This window comes from Phocoena sinus, chromosome 3, assembly GCF_008692025.1.
Source record: "Phocoena sinus isolate mPhoSin1 chromosome 3, mPhoSin1.pri, whole genome shotgun sequence".
NCBI lineage: Eukaryota > Metazoa > Chordata > Mammalia > Artiodactyla > Phocoenidae > Phocoena > Phocoena sinus.
The window spans coordinates 80,957,694-80,980,207 of record NC_045765.1 but is presented as its reverse complement, the minus strand read 5'-3'; the positions used below and the strand labels follow the sequence as shown (position 1 = coordinate 80,980,207).

Below are 22,514 nucleotides of genomic sequence, written 5' to 3'. Positions count from 1 at the left end.
GCCTAACCATGATCATTAATTAATAAAGCGTAGACCAAAATAAGCATGGTTATCACCCTTTAGTTTTCAAAGACATTCTCTGCGTCCAGAACTTTTAATATGAGAATGGGTATTTAGATTTAGAAATCATTTTCAGCATGCGTGCCCATGCACAAGCACACCATGGGAAATGACTAGAAGCTCTTACTCTGTAGAGTAAGAAAGGACATAGGTACTTTTTCTGGCTTCATTTTTCAGTGTCATCTAAATTTTCTACAGTGGACATGTTTGACTTTAGTGATTAGAAGAAGAAACTTTTTTTTATAACATGGGTAGTTTTAATGACGCTTTTATAAAATGCCCAGGGCCATTTTTGCTTTTTTAAAAGAGAGATGAGTGGGCCAGTTGAGATTCTAGGAAGCCCAGACCACTGATTGTTTTGGGAATGATTCAGACACTTTTTAGATTTGGGAGTGGTGTTAACACTGTTGATTATTCAGAACCTCGTCAGACTCTCACAGTGGTAGAACTTGAAATCCATGGTCTCTACCAGAGTGGTTTCCCCGGTGCCAGGAAGCTGGCCTGATGGAAAAATGGGTCCTGTCCCTCTGCCATGGGGCACAGAGAGGCACAGTTTATCGGGACCATTCCAGAATGAGCCTTATAATCTCTCACCAGCAATACCACTTGACTTTGACAGGCATGTGTTTTTCTAGTCTTTAAACTATTTTGAGGGCAACTCTGTGTCTGGCCCTTTATGAGGATGACACACATTTCTGTTAACCCCCAGTTACTGGAAGCCGCAGCAGAGACAGCTTTCAGGCACTTTTGAGCTGTTTCACCATTGAATGTAGTTCTCTCTGGGGGAATTTTCCTATTTTGGCTTCTAATATGCTGATGAATTATTGAAATTTCAATTACTTTTGGTTCCCAGTTTAGCAGAGTGGAGACATGCAAGATATTGAATACGAAAAGCTCTCCAGTTGCTTTTAGAGAAGGGTTTGCTTGGAAGGGTTTGGCGTCAGGGCTGGCAGAGGTGCAGCCCTGCTCCTTCTGTGTCGGGGACTAAAGTACCACGTGGCCTTGGCAGTCCCTTAGGTCACTGCTGCTCAAGGTGCGAGTCCCTAACCGGGACCTGGCATCTGCATCTCCTGGGAGCTTGTTAGATACACAGACTCCTTAGGCTTGGTCTCTACCTACTAATCAGAATCCCTGAGAGTGGCACCCTGGGCTCTGTGTTTTAACAAGCCCTCTGGAACATCCTGGTACACTGACAAGTTGGAGAAACCCTGCCTTAGATGTCCTGGTGCTAATTTTTCCCAGTGGGGTCTGGTGCCCATTTGTAAGGGCCCTTGGATGCTTCAGTCAGTGTGCCCTTTAAGATAGACACTGTACGTAATGATGAAACTGTGATCAAGGTCATCAGAGAGACCAGTTTCTAACAGTCATCTTCATTTGCTTGGAGCACTTCTCTCTTTGGAAGTCCGTGAGCCGTAACCATAGAGAAGCAGAATTTGGACATTTAAATTCTGTGCAGGTAAATGTGTGTTCTAAATGTAATTGAAAGGGCCCTGTGTTTCTCTGTACCGAAGGGCTATTTAGATATTCCTTCCCACTGTCCCCAGGATAATGTCATCTCGAAGTCCCTTGGAGAGAAGCCATGGGTACCATCTCTGCCTCATCACCTTAGCCTCACCTCCTTCCCAGGGCAGGTCTCTCTCCTACACCGTGCACACTGAATAACTTGCAGTTCTTCAGACACAGTGTGTCATCCAAGCTACTCTCCCTGCCCCACCACCAAAGCCAGCCCCTTACTCATCTCATCCCTGAAGCCCTGCTCACCTGTGAGGCTCTACTCAAGGATGGCTCCCTAATGACTTCAGGTGGAGTCACTCTCTTCGCCTTTTCTGCTTCCTGCAAACTCTGGATAGATATTTATGGCATGTGGGTGCGCTTGTGTTGAAATTGTCTCTCTCCGCTGAGCTCCGAGGTCCACGCGAGTACAGATTTCATCCTGGGTTCTGTCTCTTGTGCCCATGTGTGTCAGGCACACGAGGCTGAATGAATAAACATCCCTCAAAGATGGTCATTCTACTTCTGCTGGAAGCTTCCAGTGCCTTAGGAAACATGTTCCCTTCGTACTTTCGAAGAACACATATACTTGGCCAGCACGTGGCGGACTAGTTAAGAACAGCAGTGCATTCTATGTGGACTCAACCGACTTAGCTTTTCAGGGAAGCAGGTTTCTTAACGTAAATGAAAGCTCTGCTCTCCCCTCCGCCAATCTGGCTGTTCTGCTCTTTGGCCGGGGAGCCCGCCCGCTGTATCTGAAGGTGTTCTTTTTTCAGGTTCGAGAGCTTCAAACCAGACTGCAGAGCGTGCAGGCCACAGGGCCCTCCAGCCCTGGCCGCCTCACTTCCGCCAGTCGCCCTGTTAACCCCAGCACCGGAGAGCTGAGCACAAGCAGCAGCAGCAATGACATCCCCATCGCCAAGGTGAGCTCCCGGGGACGGCAGGGACACCTCCTGTTATCTGGCTGCCCCAGCCTCCGTGGAGCAGGGCCGCTGTGCAGGCATGCAGTTAGCTCAGCTGGCCCCCAGGGGCTTCCTGGGGTCCCGCACAGGCCTCCTGTGCTGGACCTGCAGGGAGAGATAACCCACTAATGGTTTTTTGTTTGTTTGTTTGTTTTTGCGGTACGCGGCCTCTCACTGTTGTGGCCTCTCCCATTGCGGAGCGCAGGCTCAGCGGCCATGGCTCACGGGCCCAGCCGCTCCGTGGCATGTGGGATCTTCCCGGACTGGGGCATGAACCCGTGTCCCCTGCATCGGCAGGCAGACTCTCAACCACTGCGCCACCAGGGAAGCCCCCCCACTAATGTTTTAAGTCTCTCTCGGCTACAGGCTGGACCCAGCTCTCATTAATCAGCCAGCTGGAGCATGTCACAGCTGACAGGTCGTTGTGGAGAGTAAGATGTTTTGTCAGGCTCTGCAGTGCGAAGGGGTGGGCGGAGAGCTGCTCTCGAGGATCAAGGTTCAGCCCAGGAGGGGGACCCTGAGTAATGAACCGATGATCTCCCCGCTCACGGGACTGACAGCCCTGCCAGCAGAAAAATAGATTGTGATGGGCAGGCCCTGGCAGCTGTGAGAAGTAGCCCCTCCGTTCTCAGCCACAGCACCCCCCGCCCTGCTCCTAAGTTGAGTCTGCCCCAGACAGACTGTTCGAACGATACACGTCCTCTCCCCGGTAGCCCTACCAGTCTCCGCAAGAAGGTTGGTTCTCAACCATCAAGTTTATTAAGTCAAGTCAAACCAGTGTTTCTCAACCAGAAGTGATTTTTGTCCCCCAGGGGTATTTGGCCATGTCTGGACACCTTTTTGATGGTCATGGCTGGAGTGCTACTGGCATCTTATGGCCAGAAGCCACGGATGCTGCTAAACACCCCACAAGGCACAGAACAGTCCCTACAGCAAAGAATATCCAACCCAAAATGTCAAAAGTGCTAAGGTTGAAAAACCGTGAGTTAAGCAGAAAAACTGGACAAGTGAGTCGTTTTTAAGACTTGATGAATCAGTTGAGTTGCTGCAGTTAAAGAGTAGCCCTGTATAAACAGAATCTCAACAGTGTATATGGGGAGTTATGTGTTGTGTTTTGAAAATTTTTTGTTTTGTTTTTTAAGATTGCTGAGAGAGTGAAGCTATCAAAGACCAGGTCCGAATCTTCATCGTCTGATCGGCCGGTCCTGGGCTCAGAAATCAGCAGCATAGGGGTGAGTGTTCATGACAAGCAAGGCAACAAAGTACCCAGTAAAGCTACACAGTGGTTTATCCATGATAGAAGAACTTCCAAAGTTCACCCCCAGTAAACCAGTTAGTTATAATAAGAAATCATACCTGATTTCCTTCCAAAGGATCCGATGAAAATGTATAGTGGTTTGCATGTGGTGAATCACCTCTTCAGCTTTAAGGGAGATTTTTTTTTCTCTAGCTGAAACCATTCAGAAAGAAATGATTTAGGTCTGGTTACTGGCAATGTAGATGAAAGTCTTAAAGTATCTGCTTTATATCACCCTGCTTCCCCAGAGATGGAGTGAGTCAGGAAGCTCTAAGAGAACTTTACCGTTCGCACATCCCTCTTGAAAGGGAAGGTGCTCTCCAGTGAGGAGGATTGCTGCCTTTGAAGTGTGGCCAGTGCTGTGACAGACCAGAACCTTCCAGCTCAGTACTAGAGTTTTCATTCGTAGAGCCCTGAACCCTGTGGGGCTGTAAGCTGATAAATGGTGAAAAGGGAATTTCAGCTCCCTGGGGACGTCCTTTAGAATTCTGGGGTAAGGCTGGGAAATCCAGCTTATTTGGTCCTCAGGGGTGGGGAAAACCTGAACAGCACTCTTAAGGCCCTAGTTTAGAGTTTTGTGCTGGGCAGAAATTGCATGCACCCAGATTCCATGCCAAAGCCAAATTATGAACATAAAGGAGTGGACGCTCCCCTTAACTACAACAGCCGGAGACAAGTCTGGGAGTGGCAGGGGGTTTCGGAAGGGAGAAGGATGTTCTGCCTCTGTTTAATATCCAGAATTTTAGGTCTCTAAACACTCATGATCCCACATGTCTGCTGCCCAGGATGCAGCTTAGAAGATGCCGCTTGCATTTTGACACTGTTTTATGTACTGTTTCACAGTAGTTAGCTTTTTATACTAGGATGATATTATACAAACGGAGGAAGATCAGGGTAGCTGTCTCCTGGTGCCTGATTCTCAAGGAACATCGGCTTTAAATTGTTTTGCGTGCAAAGCATGCCTGGGGACCAGCGTCCCTGAAGTGACGCTGTCCAGAGGGGGATTAATGCTCATCTGTACAGGTATCCAGCAGTGTGGCGGAGCACCTGGCCCACTCTCTTCAGGACTGCTCCAACATCCAAGAGATCTTCCAGACACTCTACTCCCATGGATCTGCCATCTCGGAAAGCAAAATTAGGGAGTTTGAGGTGGAAACGGAACGGTTGAATAGGTAAGGAGAAATTCTGCATATTTGGATGGTGGCACTGGGGGCAACTCCTTTCCCTTCCCAAAGATCAACTCAGGTTGGCTTATGTGTTGTGACATAGGGTGATGCTGTCAGGCTGGTGGGTGGGGAGTTTCCACCATCCTGTTCATCACAGGAGGGCTGGCTTCATGGGCATTGTGTGACCTGTCATCAAATGCACAGGGCCTCGTGCTTAAAAGGACCCTACACTTGCTTTACTGCTCTGCTGTCACTGTTTTAAATTCTTAATAATTTATGAAGCAGGGGCCCTGCCTTTTCATTTTGCAGTGGCCCTAGCAAATTAAGGAGCATGTCCTGGGAGCAGTCCATAAGGAATGACAAGTAGGTCAGGATGGCAAGATGGCTCCCAAGCATGCAGCCTGAGCTGCTGAGAACCACAGAGAGCAGCTCTGGGACGTGGACTCAGCACCCAGGGGTGCCTGGAGCCAGCAGAAGCCGTCAGATGAAGGGGCTCCTGCAATGGAGCAGGCATGCTGGTCTAATCCTCCCTGCTCGAACTGAGGGTTGCCTAATTTTATTTATGCTTTTTGCAAATGTGCACATCCCCCCATCCCTACATCCTATCCTACTTAGTTCTGATTATCTAAGTAGGTCTAACTATCCTGCTTAGAATAATTCCCGTGTGTGTACCCAGTCTTACGGGTTCTTCCTCAATCTTATGCCAGAGGTGGTTTGAGTTTGTCCTCCTGCCTCTTGGCAAAGACTGGCTTGTGTGTTGTCCCAGCAATGAAAGAGAGCTGCTAAAAAAGCAAAAGAGAAGGACCAGGGGCAAGCCACGGCAACTACTCAGAAATTGGCTCCGCGGTGGCAGAATGGACTAGTGATGGCATCCAGGTGTGCTGTGGCTGCCCTGACCTAGCAATCTTCAGTGGGAGAGCATAGTCAGAATTGGAAAGGTTTACGAGCTAACCAGTAAGAACTGTGGATGCCATTCCCCTGGTGTATGGCAAACCTGAATAAATTGAATTATCCTTTTAGTCCTCCCTGATTTGAAGCTGTTTAATGTAGCACTTGAGAACCAAGGAAATACGGCTATCTAGGTCATTTTAAATCTTGAAATTAAATGGCTTCCTTATTAAATCCAAAATACTTAAGAGTGACAATCCCGATGATTGCCTTGTAGCAGTGAAGAAGCAGCCCTCTCAGTATCACAGGCAGAGGAATGCTTAAAAATTGGATCAGATATGCCCTTTGCAGTTTAATGAAGTCAGATGCCTCAGGGGCCCTCTGTGTAGTGAGGATCTCCTCTCTACAGATCCTGGGATTTAACAAGCCTGCGTTGTCGCTGAATTTGAGGGGAGGTTCCTTTCTCTTCAATTATATGCACCTAGGAGAGACCAAAGAAGGGGGAACTGTTTGGTGCTTGTAGCTCACGTTACCATGGAGTTTAACAGCTTACAAAAGGCTCCCCCACTGACAGCCTCTTAACCCTCAACTTGGGAGGGCAGAATAGTCCCATTTCGCAAATGAGAAAACAAAGGCTTTGACTTTGAATGACTTGCCTCAAGTCCAGAGCTGTTAAATAGCCCAGCTGATCGACCCCTGCCGTTCTACCTCACCTCCGTTGTTTTCTGTATTATCACAGCTACTGCTAGATCATGGGAATTCTTGTAAATAATCTACCAGTATGTTCTGGTGTCTGTTGTTTAACTACCTATCTCTGAGTTGGAGTCCTATTACCCTCCAAAAATATTACAGCCTTTAACTTGTGTTTGTGTTGGGGGGGGGGACAGGGGTGGGTGTCACGTCTACTCAAAAGTGTGTTTTCTCATTTAACAAATCTGTGTCAAGCACTTACTGTATGCTGGACTATTTGGATACAAAAGAAAGTAAAACAGACAAGATCCCTGCTTTCATGGAGCTATATCCTGTTAAGGGAGCTAGACAAAAAGCAGACGAATAAATAAGAGCGTAAGAAAGCTCCACATAAATAGGACACTGTGACAGAATAACAGGAAGGCTTCATTTTAGTAGGCAGCCAGGGAAGGCATCTCTGAAGGGGGGACATGTCAACTGAGATTTTTCAGGGGAAAAAGGAACAGCCATTTGACAAACTAGGAGGAGACTTATGGGCCAGCTTACCAACTTCAAGGCTGGGAGGTGGTTGGCATGAAGTTAGAATTACCCAAATGCCCATGGAACTGAAATAGAATGAGTGGAAGGAGGAGTTCCATGAGATAAGGTGGCAGAATAGGCAGGGCTGGGTGGGATACAGATTTTGAGGCCATGGACAAAGTTTACTCTTTAAGTGTCATTGGAAGTTGTTAAAGGGTTTTACGTAGGGGAAGAACAGATCTGATTTAAATTTTGAAAGTTCACTCAGGTGTGAAGAATGGAAGGAGGTGGGCAGGAGTGGAAGCTGAGCCAGTTTTGCAGTGGACCAGCGTGGCCCAGGTGGTGGTGATGTGAAGGGGTCAGTATATGTTTGGTGGTAAAAACCCACAGATGTAAGAAAAAGGGATGGTCTCAAAGGAGAGTCTCGGGTGTCTTACTGGTGGTGTTGGGTACACGGTGGTGGCATTTACTGAGATGGAGAAGATGGAGGAACATAAGGTTTGAGCAAAATCCAGAGTCCCCTTTGGGAATGTTAGATTGGAGGTGTCCGTGTGAAACCCTGGATATGTGAGACTGGCACTCAGGAGAGAGGTCTGGACTGAAGAAATCTGGGAGCCATGGGAATATAAGTGCCTGTTAAAGTTGTGGCACTGGGTGAAATCACCCCCAGGGGGAGAGTGTTGATAGAAGAAGGGGCCCAGAATGGAGTCCTGAGGGAACATCAACCCTCACAGATTTTATAGAGAAGAGGGAGTCGGCAAAGGAGACAGAAGAGATGACCTTTCGGGTAGGAAGAAAACCAGTAGACACCTCTCATGACCCAAGTAAAGGAGAACGTTTCAAGAAGGAAGCCATACCCGATTACAGGGGTACTGCCTGAGAAGGCCTGTAAGATAGAATCGACCACACGGAGGTCTGTGAGCTGAGTAAACAGTTTCATCTAATCAGTAGGGACTGAATGTAACTGGAGCAAGTTGAGAAGTAAACGAGAGAGTGGGGACAGTTTGAAGAAGTCTGAATGTGAACAAGGACAGAAAACTGTGTCCTTATGTTGAACTGACCTTGTTGTTGCCAGAGCCACACAGCGGTCTTAGCTGTACACTCACGGGACATGTCCTGCGTTGGCGAGTGTCTCCATAATCTGCTCTAAGATATGTGCCCCTAAGATTTATCCTCAAGGCAAATGACTTCCAAGCCCCTGAACATTTTGTGTGTGTGAAACCCTGTGTCTCTTTAAGACTTGGTGGTCAGAGTGCTACAGATGGGCATGTCCCATGGGAATGAATCATTGCACTCAGGTCATCAGTGTCGTGGGACAGAAAACGGAGGGGCTGAAGGCTTACCTTTTTCTGATTTGCTTTCTGACTTTGCCATGAACTTTCGCCCTGAACGCACAGTTCTGATTCCTATAAAACTTAAAGTTCCCGCCACTTATCCTACCAGTAGTTAGCAGTTAGGGGTCTGCCCAAGCTGGAAGGAGCTTTGGACACGATCCACAGTTCCCATTCAAAGGCCCCTTAAGTGTAGTTCCTTGTTCATTCACTGATTCATCTTTTGCTCCTGCCCCCTAGTGAGTGTTCTGAGTCAAGGATCTGGGGTCAAACTGCCTGGTTCAAATCCCAAGGATTAATTACCCTTTCCGTGCTGCCTCTGAGAAACGGGGATAATAATACTTAGTTCAGAGGGCTGTTGGGAGAGTTACTGATCAAGGGCTCAACAAATGGTAGCTATTACTGTGATTTCATTTGTCCCTGTGGACGGTGGTTCATCGAAGCATACCAGTTGTAACTCTCATGAGGGCCTGAGGTCACGTGGTTGGTTCCTCTCCTTGGTGTATCTACAGGGCCTAGTGCAGTGCCTAGCAAATGGCTCATCTGTGGCTGGCTAGGAAATAACCAGGAGTTTATTTTTTATTTCTCATCCACACAGAATTTAGCAATTCTTCAGCTTGGAGCTTCTTCCTTCATTACTTCTCATCAGTTACATTTACTAAAACATCTTGACGAGCTCACATCCAACGTGCATTTTGGCCGGGATCTAGAGTCAATGGCTAAAGCCTTGGCAGATTCACGGCAGTCCTGGTGTAAAATTGTGCACGTGATTTTCCTTCCTTTGCAGCCGTATCGAACACCTCAAATCCCAAAATGACCTTCTGACCATAACCCTGGAAGAATGCAAAAGCAATGCCGAGGGAATGAGTATGCTGGTGGGGAAATACGAATCCAACGCCACCGCGCTGAGGCTGGCCCTGCAGTACAGGTAGGAGGTGGGGCGGGGCAGGCGAGTGGCCACTTTAACTTAGAAATACATCCATAGCACGCTTCTGCATGCAACCAGCAAATGCTAGTGTGCTAGATATTGAACATCACTTAGCACCCCGGTGGCAGCAATTCAGAAAATAAGGGTAATGAGTGTGGTGTTAGTAAACAGGTACGTTTCTGTTCGCCTGGTCAACTTAAATGTTATTTCATTCGAGTAGTACCCCTCAGGACATCAAGTTTTGTGTTACATGTTCAAGTCTCGTTCTTTCTAATCTTTTTTTTCCCCAGTCTTTAGTCATACTCATATATATTTTACATTGTTGTAAATCTGGGGCACCCTCTTCCTTCAGTTTGTTACAGTTTTGTAATGTTGCTTAAAAGTCTCCATTTATTTTGACTGGCTGTATCCCCTACGTCAAGTTCATACGGTGTTATTACTCATTTCTCTAAAAGACATTTAGGCTTTTGCAGACTCTTGATATTGAAAATAATTCTATGGTGAATAATTGAAAACAAAAGCCTTCATTCTTGTGAGTATTTTCCTCAAGATAAAATCCCTGAAGCAGGAATTATAGGTCAAAGGGTATGAATATTTTCATGGCTCTTCAGGCGTGCTGCCAGTTTTTTCCCGTAAAAACAAACCAGTTGAAATGAATATGATTCATTCATTGATTAGCAAGTGGTATATGAATGTACCACTCTTATTTTCAGCTTCATTGGCTTTGGAATTTATCTATTTTTAAATTCCTGCTTGGTAAAAGCTACGAAACTATGCTTTATTGTTTTCATAGATTTATTAGTGTCCCCACTTAGGCATATTTACCGAAGTCCCAGAGTAGCGATTGTATCTTGCTCTTGGCATCCTTTACAAAGGTCAGTATTGTTTTAAGAAACATTGCTTCTTCAAAAACCGATATCAAACCTAAATATAGGAGACCAAAGCAAGAAAGCAATCCTACTAGTTGACAGACACAGCAAAGAACAGATAATCGTCTATGACAACTCTGGAAACAGGCTTTTCTGCACCGGCAGTCTGCCTTTCAGCCTTATGGAAGAAACAATGTCCCAGCGTCTCTAACTTGAAAGACCAACTAACTGCCCTTGAGAGGAGGAGCTGCCAGTACCCAGAGGCAGTCATTGGACCCTTTTCCTTATCTCTTAGTAAAGGAACTTGAAAGTCAAGACAATAAAAAACAGTCTGTTGGCTAATAAGTGTTGTGTAAAGCAAAGTTTCCCCTGCTCAGCTTGGAGAAGCTAATCAGTTCTTTGTTTGCGGGGGGGGGGGTGGGGGGGGGGTGAATTTCACTACTGCAGGCGTCTGAGCAGGATGACTGAGGCATTAAGCACACACTCCATCCAGTACAGACGTGGGTCCATGTGGGGTCACAGGCAGCAGTGGCTTTCAAGAGGTCGCTCTTCGATCCTCTACCTGGTGTACCCAAAGAGAGACTAATGTTCTTCCTCTTAGAAATCCATTCTCAGATTCTTGTCAGAGGTTTTGTGAGTGTTTCATGAAACAGTTGTACAAACATCTAATAGAACTTTCTGTGATGATGGAACTGTGCTCTGTGCTATCCAATATGGTAACTGCTAGCCGCACATGGCTGTTACACATATGAAATGTGGCTACTGCAATGGAAGAACTGAATTTTTCATTTTATTTACCTTAAATTCTTTTTAATTTAAATATTCACATGTGGCTAGTGGCCATTCTATTGAATAGGTGGGTCTGGGTCAAAATAGTCCCCTTTCTAGGGTGCTATATGAATTACCTATTATTGTATGACTATTTATTACATCACAGTTTCTAGGGTTGGGAATCTGGGAATGATTTGTCTAGGTAGTTCTGGCTCAGGGTCTGTTACGAGGTTCTGGTCAAGCTCTCAGCCAGAGCTGCATCAGCTGAAACCTTAACTGGGGCTGGCAGATCTGCTTCAAAGAAGCTTTTGGGTAGGGTCCTCAACTGGCTGTTGGCTGGGCGCCTTAGTTCCTAACCACATGGGCCTCTCCATAGGGCTGCTCAAGTGTCTTCAAGGCATGGTAGCTGGCCTCCTCTAAAGAGGATGATCCAAGAGGGAAAGTGAAGGGAGGAGAGAGAGAGACCAGGATGGAAATCACCGTGTTTTTTAATAACCTAATCTCGGACATGACATCCCATGACTTCTGCCTTAGTCACACAGACCAACCCTGCAACAACGTGGAAGGGGATTATGCAAAGGCTGTGGATAGCAGTGTGTAGAGATCAGGGCGATTGGAGAGCATCTCGGAGGCTGGCTGTCAGGAACGTATTACCTTTCCCTTCGAGCTGATCATCAAAGGGCCAGCAGACTTGCCTCCCTCATCTTTATGGCTTCTCTTGTATTTTTCTAGATCCTAGTTTAAAGTTTAAAAAAAAAAAAAAAAGGGTCAGGGGAGGGGGCCACATAACAGAGCAAGACCCTGGCTCTGGCCAGGAGTATCCCTGGGTATTTCCTTGCTGACATGGACGGCGAGGCTGAGAGCCAGGTCCCGAGCTGCTTCCCACCCCGGGCACGGCGCTGCATTGGAGAGGCTCGCCATCCTCTGCCCAAGTTGAGGATGCCGTGTGCTTCTGTTTCAGTGAGCAGTGCATCGAAGCCTATGAACTCCTCCTGGCGCTGGCCGAGAGCGAGCAGAGCCTCATCCTGGGGCAGTTCCGCGCGGCTGGTGTGGGGTCGTCTCCTGGTAAGTGTGGCCGGAGTCCCTCCGTCCCCTTCCTTCCTCCTCACCCCCCCGCCTCTCTTGCTCTCCTGCCCCCATCTCGGCTGTTGGCATTGGCACGCCTCCCGACAACATGAAATTCCCTTGTCAAGTGTGTTTTTCATTTTTTCCTCATGACTGAGTGAGTAAATTGTTTATGTTGAATGCAGCAAGAACTGGAGTGGAAACAGCATTACAGACAAGTTAAAACAAACAAACCCTCTCAGGAAACGTACTCTCCCCGGCTGGCAGTAGAACCAGATGGAGTGGGAGGCCCAGGTTCACGATGAAAGGGACCAGCTTTCCCGCAGCCTCTCTCTGATGCTGGTTGTTGAGGGTCCCTTTGCTGCCCACAAGGCCTTTGCCTCTTGTGGCTGCTTTTGTTGGCTGTGCTTTTTCTCCAGGTTTGTTCCTTTGAGTAGGTTGGAAGCATGGGTTCCCCCTACCTGGTCTCCAGGTGTCGTGGGAATGCAGAGGAACGTTTCATACCTTGCTTTTGTCAGCCTCACCGAATGCGAGCCCTGGGAGCCCCGGGAGCCCCGGCCTGCCCCTGTGGGGGAGCAGAGGTGTTGCCAGCCCACCTCAAAGCCCTGCCTCTCCCTCACCCCAGGGGTCATGCGTCCTGTTGGCGTGATTCCTCCCTCCAGATCCACACTGCTTCCCACTGCTGACCCTCACTGTTGAGTAACTAGAAGGGCTATGAACTGAAAAAGACACGAGTGTGGCATCCTAGTTACCATCGTTTGCCAAAACTTCACCAGTGACTATGGCTGTGGGCATTGAGATGACATGAGGACAGTGGCAGTGGAAATAGTGTTTGGGAGGGAAGAAAGCTCCAGGGACAGCTGTTGCCATCTCTGATGCTGAGGCCTGCAAACTCCCTCAGCCTACACCTGATAACAGCAGCTTCTCCCGAGAAGGCATGGCAGGTGAACAAAAAACTGACCAGACCACTCCAGAGTCAAAGGTGGGTGGCGTGGGCAGGCTGGGGACCAGGCCACCTGTCATGGACTGGCTTTTCCTTGCGGGCTGTGAGCCCACGTTAGAGTTAGTCCTTCCAGGACACACCTTGCAGAGAAGGTCGCCGTCGGGGTACCTCCAGAATGCATCCCTCTCCTCCTTGCCAGCTCCTTGCTCCCTGCCTGGGCTCTAGCTTTTGCACTGAACATTCACCTATTTTTCCTCCTTCAGTTTTGACATGGACAGGAATCTGAAGCAAGTCTGAAGGGAATGAAGTATCCTGGGTATTAATTTCCTGCTTCATATCCAAGTCACCCAGCGAGGAAGCAGGCCTCCATTTGTATGGGTGACCATCCTCCACCCCCCTCTCTGGGATTTCTGGGTTGTTGTTTTTTTTTTTTTAATAGGATTACCATCCCAGCCCAGAAGTAGAAACTCTGCCAGCATTTCCATTAGGAACCTCATTTTTCAGGGTCTTTTAACCAAACCATAAAACTTTATTCCTCCTCTTAAACAGATTCTAAAATGATCTTGGCCTGCTGTCAGGTTTTTTTTGTTTTTTTTTTAATGTAAGTATTAAGGAAAATGATCAATTAAAGGAAAAAATCAATGATCTTATTTCCAGTTTGTATCAGAGGAATGTCTTAAACTGTTCCATCCTTGAAAGGTACCTTTTATGAGGCTTGTACCTACTCAGCACAGTTACTTGGAAGGAGCTGAAAAGACTTAAATAAATCTGCATTTTAAATATTTAAAATCAATAATAAAATGCCTTGTATTAACATAATCCTGGGTAGCTCATGGGTCTGTTTATAAAATGGGGCAGTCAGTAATACGCCTCTTCAGAATTCAGAGAGCAGTCAGTTGGTGCGACATATGTAAAATATCTTATTTGTGGAAGGAGAAAAAAGTATGAAAGTTGTCAGAGAAGTGGCCAGAGGGAGGTCCAGGGAATCTTAGCCTGCGGGACACGGACACCCACGTTTCCTCCCCCTCCTCTGTAAAGCAGAGTGTTGACTGACTTTTTAGCAGCTCCCTATTAAATCTCACTCTTCCATTCTGCTGACAATGGCTGCTGACCTGTCAGCCTGCCCTAACGTGCCATGTAGTTGCACAGGGAAGCAAGTACTAGTTGTAACATTTACCCACAGTGTCAGTTATTGTGGGTTTTTTCTTTGTTTCTTGTTGACTGCACAGGTGTTCATTCTAGATGATTTAGACCAGTGCTTTTCAAACTGGGCCTGGGAAGCTGGAGGAGTTTCTCTAGGCCTCAGTGGTGGGCATGGAGGGTGGAGAAGCTGAGTGTATGCCCCCCACCCCTGCCCACTTCAACCAGTTCCACATTTGCCAGTTCTATATCTTAGGCTTTGGCATAAGATTTTATATATACACACTTGGAAGATCATGGGTCTGGGCTGCAGAGGTAACAAACCAATGACTTATTTGGCCGGCATGGTTTTTGAAAACACAACAAGAACGTGACTGTCTCGGGCAGGGAATTCCCTGTCTGGCTCTGTGGTGGTGGCCACGACCCTGACGTCTTGCTCCAGCCCAGTTTCCTGGCCTCTGGAGGCAGGGGAGCTCGCCCCTGGCCATGACCTAGCTCAGAGAGAAAGGTCAGGGATAGCGTCCATAGAGGGCAGTCAGAGCCAGTCTCAAGGTCTCGTTTTAACCATTACTTTTGTGTCTCGTGCCTACACGAAGCTCTCAGCAAAGCTGCAGGTGGAGAGATCGTAAGGTTTGGCCTCAGTTTCTCCCTGGCCTCATTCACAGGGAAGTACCAACCAGCGCAGGGGAGAAGGGCCACACAGGAGACTTGGGGCTGGACGCGGGGAGCAGCAAGGAGCCTGGGGAATTAGAAAATCATAGGTTAGAGCTGGAAACAGACCACAGAGCTCCTACTGGCCAGCCCCTCATTTGTCGGGGAGGACCGTGGAGGCCAGAGCAGAGAAGATGCCTTCCTTGGTGCAGTTTCTCGGTGAAGAGCCAGGCCCAGGACGCGCGTCTCTTTACTGGCATTCACCGCTGGACTCCTCTCTACTGCGCCACCCCCCCCCACCCCCCCCACCGAGTAACTGGCTACTGATTGTCCAGACTCACTCCTCTGGACCAGCGCTGATTAACCCATTGGCTTCTCTGCCATGCAGGAGACCCGTCAGGGGATGAAAACATCACTCAGATGCTCAAGCGAGCTCACGACTGCCGGAAGACAGCCGAGAACGCCGCCAAGGCCCTGCTCATGAAGCTGGACGGCAGCTGCGGGGGAGCCTTTGCTGTGGCCGGCTGCAGCGTGCAGCCTTGGGAGAGCCTGTCTTCTAACAGCCACACCAGGTAATTCTCGGCCTTTCTGCCGCGAGCTGGATGCGTGCCCACAGGTAGTCCGCTCGCTAGGCTTGATGTGCAGTGACCTGGCTCTTAAGGACTGTGAGGCTTGCTGGAAGACAGAATTCTACCCCAACCCCCACCCCCCCCAGCTTGCAGCCTGCTCCCGGGAATCAGAATGGGAGAGTTGGAAAGCGCCTTCTCACTTCACCAGTGTGGGAAATGCCGCCCAGAGAGAAGGGGTGATTTGCTCAAGGAGGTGGAACCCAAACCTACCTTTCTGTCCGGTACACTTCCCCCTTTTGGTTCTACCCTCCATTTCGTTATAGTCCTTGATTTTCAAGAAGTATTTGGGGCGGTGAAGAAGGCCCATGTGCTGCAAATGGTCCTTAAGCACGCAAGACCCAGACCGCATCCTATTTCCAGGCTCCATTCTCTCCCTTCCTCTTGTGCCTCTGTCCTTTGTAAGCCCCCCTCAGGCAACAGACTTCCCTTCTCTCACCTCTTTGCCTTGTAGAGTGATGCATAATCATAGCTGTGCTTGGCAGACATTTAGTCATGAACCTGGGCTCAAGTTCAGTATCTGTGGATCTAGAAAACTGAAGTGGGTACTTGAAAAAGATGGGGAGGGGCTTCCCTGGTGGCGCAGTGGTTGAGAGTCCGCCTGCCGATGCAGGGGACACGGGTTCGTGCCCCGGTCCGGGAGGATCCCACATGCCGCGGAGCAGCTGGGCCCGTGAGCCATGGCTGCTGAGCCTGCGCGTCCGGAGCCTGTGCTCCACAACGGGAGAGGCCACGAGAGTGAGAGGCCCACGTTCCGCAAAAAAAAAAAAAAAATGGGGAGGAAAGCAGTGAACACCTTGCTAAGCATAATTTGCAGAAGCCATTGGATTCTATTGGATGTGGGTAGAGGGTCAGAATGAAACTTTTTCTAATGACCTTCTCATTTCTTGCCACCAAAACTCCTAAAAACTGAATGCCTTCCCTTTTTCTTTCTTTCTGTAAAATTATAGTTGATTTACAATGTTGTGTTAGTTGCTGGTGTACAGCACAGTGATTCATATAGATATAGAGATATAGAGATATATGGTTATATGTATTTGGATATATGGATACATATGGATATATGGTTACATATATATGGATATATATATATATATATATATATATATATATATATATGGATTTTTTTTTCAGATCCTTTTCCATTATGGTTTATTACAAGATACTGAATATAGTTCCCTGTGCTATACAGGAGGACCTTGTCATTTATCTATTTTGTATATAGTAGTTTGTATATGCTAATCCCAAACTCCTAATTTATCCCAGCCCACCCCCTTTCCCCTTTGATAAACATAAGTTTGTTTTCTATGTCTATGAGTCCATTTCTGTTTCATAAATAAATTCATTTGTATCATATTTTAGATTCCACATATTAGTGATATCATATATTTGTCTTTCTCTGTCTGACTTCACTTAGTGTGATAATCTCTAGGTCCATCCCTGTTGCTGCAAATAGAATGCCTTCCCTTTATATCCCAGTTCTGTCTAGAAAGTACTTTGTTAGAGATTGTCATGTGATAACCAAATCACAAAAGACAGGAAGGGTAACTTACCCCATTTGTATAGGTGAGAAAACCTAGGCTCAGAGGTGAGAGAGTGACTTGCCTAAATAAGGCTGATAGATAAGAGGGAAATCAGAACCCAAGCCCAGGACTTTGGCACCAAGCATATTATTCTTTTCACTAGGCCAGGTTGGATCTCATGATTTAAAAAAAAAAAAAACAGTGTCTGCTTGCAGGTCAAGTGACCAAAGCCACATAAGGGTGGATTCAATCTTAAGAGTAAAAGGAGAGATACTGATGTTTTTTTCGGTACCTGAGAGAAACTTAATGGTCCCATCTGTCTTTCCCACTGGTAGGACCCAGCCATCTGCCTAAGTGCAGATTTAACTGTCCTGGACCTGGTGCCTCAGGAAAGGGGACATTCCCAGTAACGTACTTGGCCAGGTGCCAGCAAACACAAGGGACTTATTTCCTCTGGACTGCAGCAACAATTGTCTTATTCAGGGTAGCACAGATTATAATTTCTTTTTTTCTTGAAACCAGATTCTTCTGTTTAAACACAGAAAGCAGATGCTCTTCTTAATGACGTTTCCCAATGTGTATAATCTATAATTTCCACCTTCATTTAGCATAAACATGTAGTTCTCATGTTGTCAGTGATACTGTTCTGTTGCATTAGTGAATACAAGGCTTGGGTTGACAAGAATTGTGTACCCTTTCAGTGGCTTATAAGGGGTGTGTTACAGATCTTTTGCTCATCCCTCCCCACCTGCAAAATAATTTTGTTATTTTAATCTAAATCAGAGACAAATCTAGAGCCAGTCAGGAGCGGGAATGTTTTCTCACCAGCTATTCAGTGGAGACCCTGATTGCGGATATTTCTTAGAAATATTTTAATGTATAGATGAGCCTTGATTTTTGCGACAGCCTCCTTAGAGAAGCTTAATTTTAGGTAATGTACTTCTGTAGGTTGACAAACTCAGAACATCGTTTCGGTTTGCAAGGATGACCTCACTGAAGAATGGCTCTTGAACTAGATTCAGTGTCCAATGGATCTTTGCATCAAAGTACAGAGACCTTTAGCTCAGATTTTACTCAATTCTCCTTAAAAGTTCCCTTTCGTACTCCCACCCAAATCAGAGCAGCTCAGAGCGGGGGGGGGGTTACAGGCATTCATGTTGGCAACACACGTTCTTGGGACCTGATACGGCCAGACTACTTATGTTCAGCGTGGCTCAGAAAAAAAGTCCCAGACCACCAGATGCTTTCATAATTATAATAATTAATTCTGTTTGTAAATCTTGCCATTCCACTCAGCCATTCTCACATGTCAAGATTATGGAAGAAAGAAAGACAAGAGGCTTTCTGAGTTGGAGGCTTTATGTGGCTCCATCAGTCGCCTCCCCTCCCCCTGTAGCCAGCTGGCAGAATTCTAACCAGAGAGTCAGCCAGCTGTTCCTCCAGGTCTCAGGAAGGGAATGCTGAGTACCAGGCCTCCAGACGCCTTTCTGGCAGCACAGGGCAGCCCCCGGTAACAGCAGGGTCATGGTTTCAGAAGGGAGCAGCTGAGGGGCAGTTACCAGCAAGGAGAATAAAAACGGTAGGCAGCCCATCCGTTGACTCTGTAGTCTGGAGCCCAGGGATGCTGCTGTTTCAGTTTTGAAACGTTTCATTTTTTTTTTGCAAAAATACAGCCATGGCCGCATCAGAAAGTGTCATTATCTTAATGGGCAGAGTAACTAGGTAATGTGGGTTGCCTGGATAGCTTTATCAGTGTATCACAGCAGAGAGGCAAGTGGACGAAATTGATGAGAAGTGGGAATAGGAATTCTCAGTCAAGCCCACCCTTTTGGTCAAGCATCACAGTTTTAGCTCACTGGGTGGAAGCACAATCATCGATCTAAATCTACGAAAGGACGAGGGGCCAAGACAGAGTAGGCCACAGCAAGTCTGTCCTCATGGAGGCTGGACTCCCTTTTGTCCTGCCATCAGGTGTGGATCGGGTTGAGGCTTGTGAGACTGGTGATTGCAGCCTTGCAGTGAGCTCTGGGAACATCCAGGGAGCTGGGGTCCCACCTGGCTGACCGCTCACACTGGGGCGTAATCCCCAAATTGGAATGGAGGGTGGTGGAGCTCCCAGCCCTCACCCTCTAAGTCAGTCTTGATTAAGATGAAGTTTCACTGGGACAGAAAGAAAGGCTGAGGACAGTGGAAGCACGTCCATTGAAAGGGTAAATGGGATTGAAACAGCCATCCAGTTAGGACAGGCCTGTGCTCCACCACCAGCAAGCTTCCGGGCATGAGAGTCAGACTAGGTCTGCCTGTCGTAATAGGCGTCTTTACTTCCCTCTGAAAACCAGAGGTGCTTTCCCCATCCAAGTACCAGGAGAGTCCATCCAAAGTCCTTGGGATTACAGCTTAGAAGTGCTGGTAAATTCTGAAGCCCAGCTCAGACACAGTACTCCACATGACAGCATAGCATGGTGCTCAGGCCTCCTGCGAAAATGTCCTTGTCACTTATCATGTAGGTTCTATGGGAACTAGATAGAGACCTGAAATGCTTTTGCTTTTCTTTTTTTAAGACCTAACTTGCTGATCTCAAAAGAATTATATGCTCATTGTGAAAATAAACTGAACAGTTAAAATCCAAGCATGACATAAAATTCTCCAGGCTAGGACCCTCCCTGGAAAGGACACTGCACACGGTTTGGAGCGTATCCTCACAGATGTAAGTGTCCATTTTTTATGACCTAGACCTTTGGTTGCCAATGACAGAAACATACTCAAATAGCTTAAAAGGGGGTCTCGGTGGAAGGATATCAGGTCTCTCACAGAGGAGCCGCATACCTGGGCAGAGGGCTACAGTGAGCCCGGGCAGAGGAGAACCGGCCACCTGGACACAGCCGGGCCAAGCCACACCTGGCCAGTCTGGCCTCCGCACACGGCTTTCACCTCTTCCCTGTTGCAGGCTGCTCCCCAGATGACAGAAAACCAGCACACCACCTGCTTTAGTATACCAGGCTGACTGGTTTCTCTGGTGTCAAGTAAGGAAATCCTGGGAAGGAACATCTCGCCCAGCTGGGCTCAAGTGCCTACCCAGTCATCCGTGGCCACGACAGTTCTTGCAGGAGCCACGTGGGCAGAGAGAAGGGGTAGGTCCCAGAAGAAGGCGGAGGGTGTGTTGTCTGCAGACCAACACATGGTATCTTTAAAAATGTGACTCCATCTCATTTTAACCCAATAAGGATCCTATTTAGGTGGACTCTCTCGAAACTTGCTTTTTCCCCTTAGTATTACATTTTTAGGCGTCTTTCCACGTGTGTCGTTCTTTTCAGTAGTGCCCAGTCTCCCATTGGATGGCAGTTCGTCATGTATTTAGACAGCTTCCTCTTGTTTGGATGTTTGTATCCAGTTTTTTACTATTAAAACACTGCTGCAGTCACCATCCTTGTCCTTATACCTGCCCCCATCGTGCAGTTTCTGTGGGACCAATTCTGAGAAGCAGAATGTACTGACTCAAAAATGACTGTTGTTTCAGATGTCAAGGAGCCCTTGCATACATGATCCAGCCAGTGTGTGAGGGCCTCTTCCTCCACACCCTTGCTGAAGCTGGGTAGTATACATTTTTTTAATTTGGCCAATCTCTAGGCAAAAACGTACCCTTAATATTTTACTCTGTACCTCTTAATTATTACTGATGTTGAAAATCATTTACAGTCACCCCTCAGTATCCTTGGGCGATTGGTTCTAGGACTCCTGTGGATACCAAAATCTGAGGATGCTCAAGTGTCCCTTATATAAAACATTGTAATATTTGCATTGGAACCTACAAACATCCTCTCATGTATTTTAAATCATCTGTAGGTTACTTAAAATACCTAATGTAATGTAAATGCTATGTAAATATAGTTGCCAGCACATAGCAAATTCAAGTTTTGCTCTTTGGAACTTTCTGGATTTTTTTTTTTTCCCCCAAAGATTTTCCACCCGCGGTTGGTTGAATCCGCAGATGTGGAATTCTTAGGTAGGGAGTGCCGACTGTAAAATGTTTAATGTTTTTAATGTCAGAGAAATTGTTAGCAGCAGTATAGGTGTCAGGTCTAGATGGTGTCTATCTTGGTGTGTTATCAGCAACCAACTCAGGAGCAGTTTAATATTTGTTTTAGAGATGCCTGGTTCCCAACGCCATCGTAACGGCACCATATAAAGACCTGCAGGAATAGAATCCATCTCCTAAATGTGTCTCTCATTTTGCCTTCCACTGTCAGCTGAGTTTCTGGAACCAGGCAGTTTTTGAGGACTTCAGTTATCTGGCAGAAGATTTCCCCTACCCATGTATTCATCCCCTGGGTATCCACCGGGGATTCATTCCAGGACCCACCACGGACTCCCCCGGCCCCCATCATAAACATAGTACTGTATTTATTTATTTATTTATTTATTTATTATTTTTTTTATGCGTTACGCGGGCCTCTCACTGCTGCGGCCTCTCCCGTTGCGGAGGACAGGCTCCGGACGCGCAGGCTCAGCGGCCATGGCTCACGGGCCCAGCCGCTCCGCGGCATGTGGGATCCTCCCAGACCGGGGCACGAACCCGTGTCCCCCGCATCGGCAGGCGGACTTCCAACCACTGCGCCACCAGGGAAGCCCACTGTATTTATTTTTAAAAACCCACGTATAAATGACCTGCACAGTTCAAGTTCATGGTGTTCAAGAGTCAACTGTATTTTTTTAGATAATTTTTCCTCCCCAAACCGCTTCTCCTTGAGAATTCTGATAATCCTTTGAGAACGTTCAGACCTAAGAGGTTTGGATTGTGTTGAGTACTTTCAGTCCTATGTGACAAAGAATTGTCAGAAAAAAAAAGGTAGGGGGGCATGGGGGGATACCCAGCACAACACTGCAAAGTTCAGGCAGTTGACAAGGCCCAAGCTTCTGCTTAGAGGAGCGGGGTCGAATGTCACTGGCCTGACCCCCTCCTTCAAATAAATGTAAAATGCTCAGCCAACAGAAAGCCCCCTAGTGGCACTTTCCTTCTGAAAATGAGCTCCACCTTGGTGTAAATGAGATCCTAACTGGGGCCAGGTAAGACATTGATAAAAACTTCAGGAAAAATCCGCCTCTGGTTTTCAAGGCAAAAGAAATAATATGTTCTTTTCTCTTTCTGCTGAGACAAGATGAGGAAGCTGGAAAAAAAAAAAAAAAAAGGATTTTTCTTCTAAAAGCAGGGTGGGGAGTTGTCTTCGGGACAGGGCTGGGACATGGTGGAGAGGGACAGAAGAGAGGACATTTGAAATCGACGGCTGCTTAAATAAACTGCTGTATCTGCGTCCCACTGTGAACAGGGCAGGCAGGAGCGTGGGCTGCCCCAGGCTGGCCGGTGTGCGCTCATGTGCGGTGAGCAGACAGATCAGCTGTCAGCTGGCGACTAATGGACGCAGAGCAGAGCCAGCTGAGGGGAGCTCAAGCAGAGAGCATCATGGTAAGGAAGGAGAAACCCACGCAACCTGGCCCAGCTCCTCGAAAAACCGGGGGAGAAGGCAAAAATGTGCGGCCCCAGAATCCTGGGACCAGCTGGGGTTTGCTTCCTCTGCAGCCCTCCCCGCAATCCCTCT

At 47.3% G+C, this 22,514-nt stretch overlaps 1 protein-coding gene across 1 annotated transcript in view; it reads left to right on the top strand.

Moving 5' to 3' along the window:
• Window positions 1-22,514, top strand: part of MCC (MCC regulator of WNT signaling pathway) — a 443,929-nt gene that overhangs the window by 385,279 nt on the left and 36,136 nt on the right. The window contains 6 exon segments of the mRNA XM_032626783.1: window positions 2,328-2,474; window positions 3,656-3,745; window positions 4,834-4,982; window positions 9,192-9,332; window positions 11,934-12,037; window positions 15,160-15,343. Of these exon segments, the coding sequence (XP_032482674.1) occupies window positions 2,328-2,474; window positions 3,656-3,745; window positions 4,834-4,982; window positions 9,192-9,332; window positions 11,934-12,037; window positions 15,160-15,343 (815 nt within the window).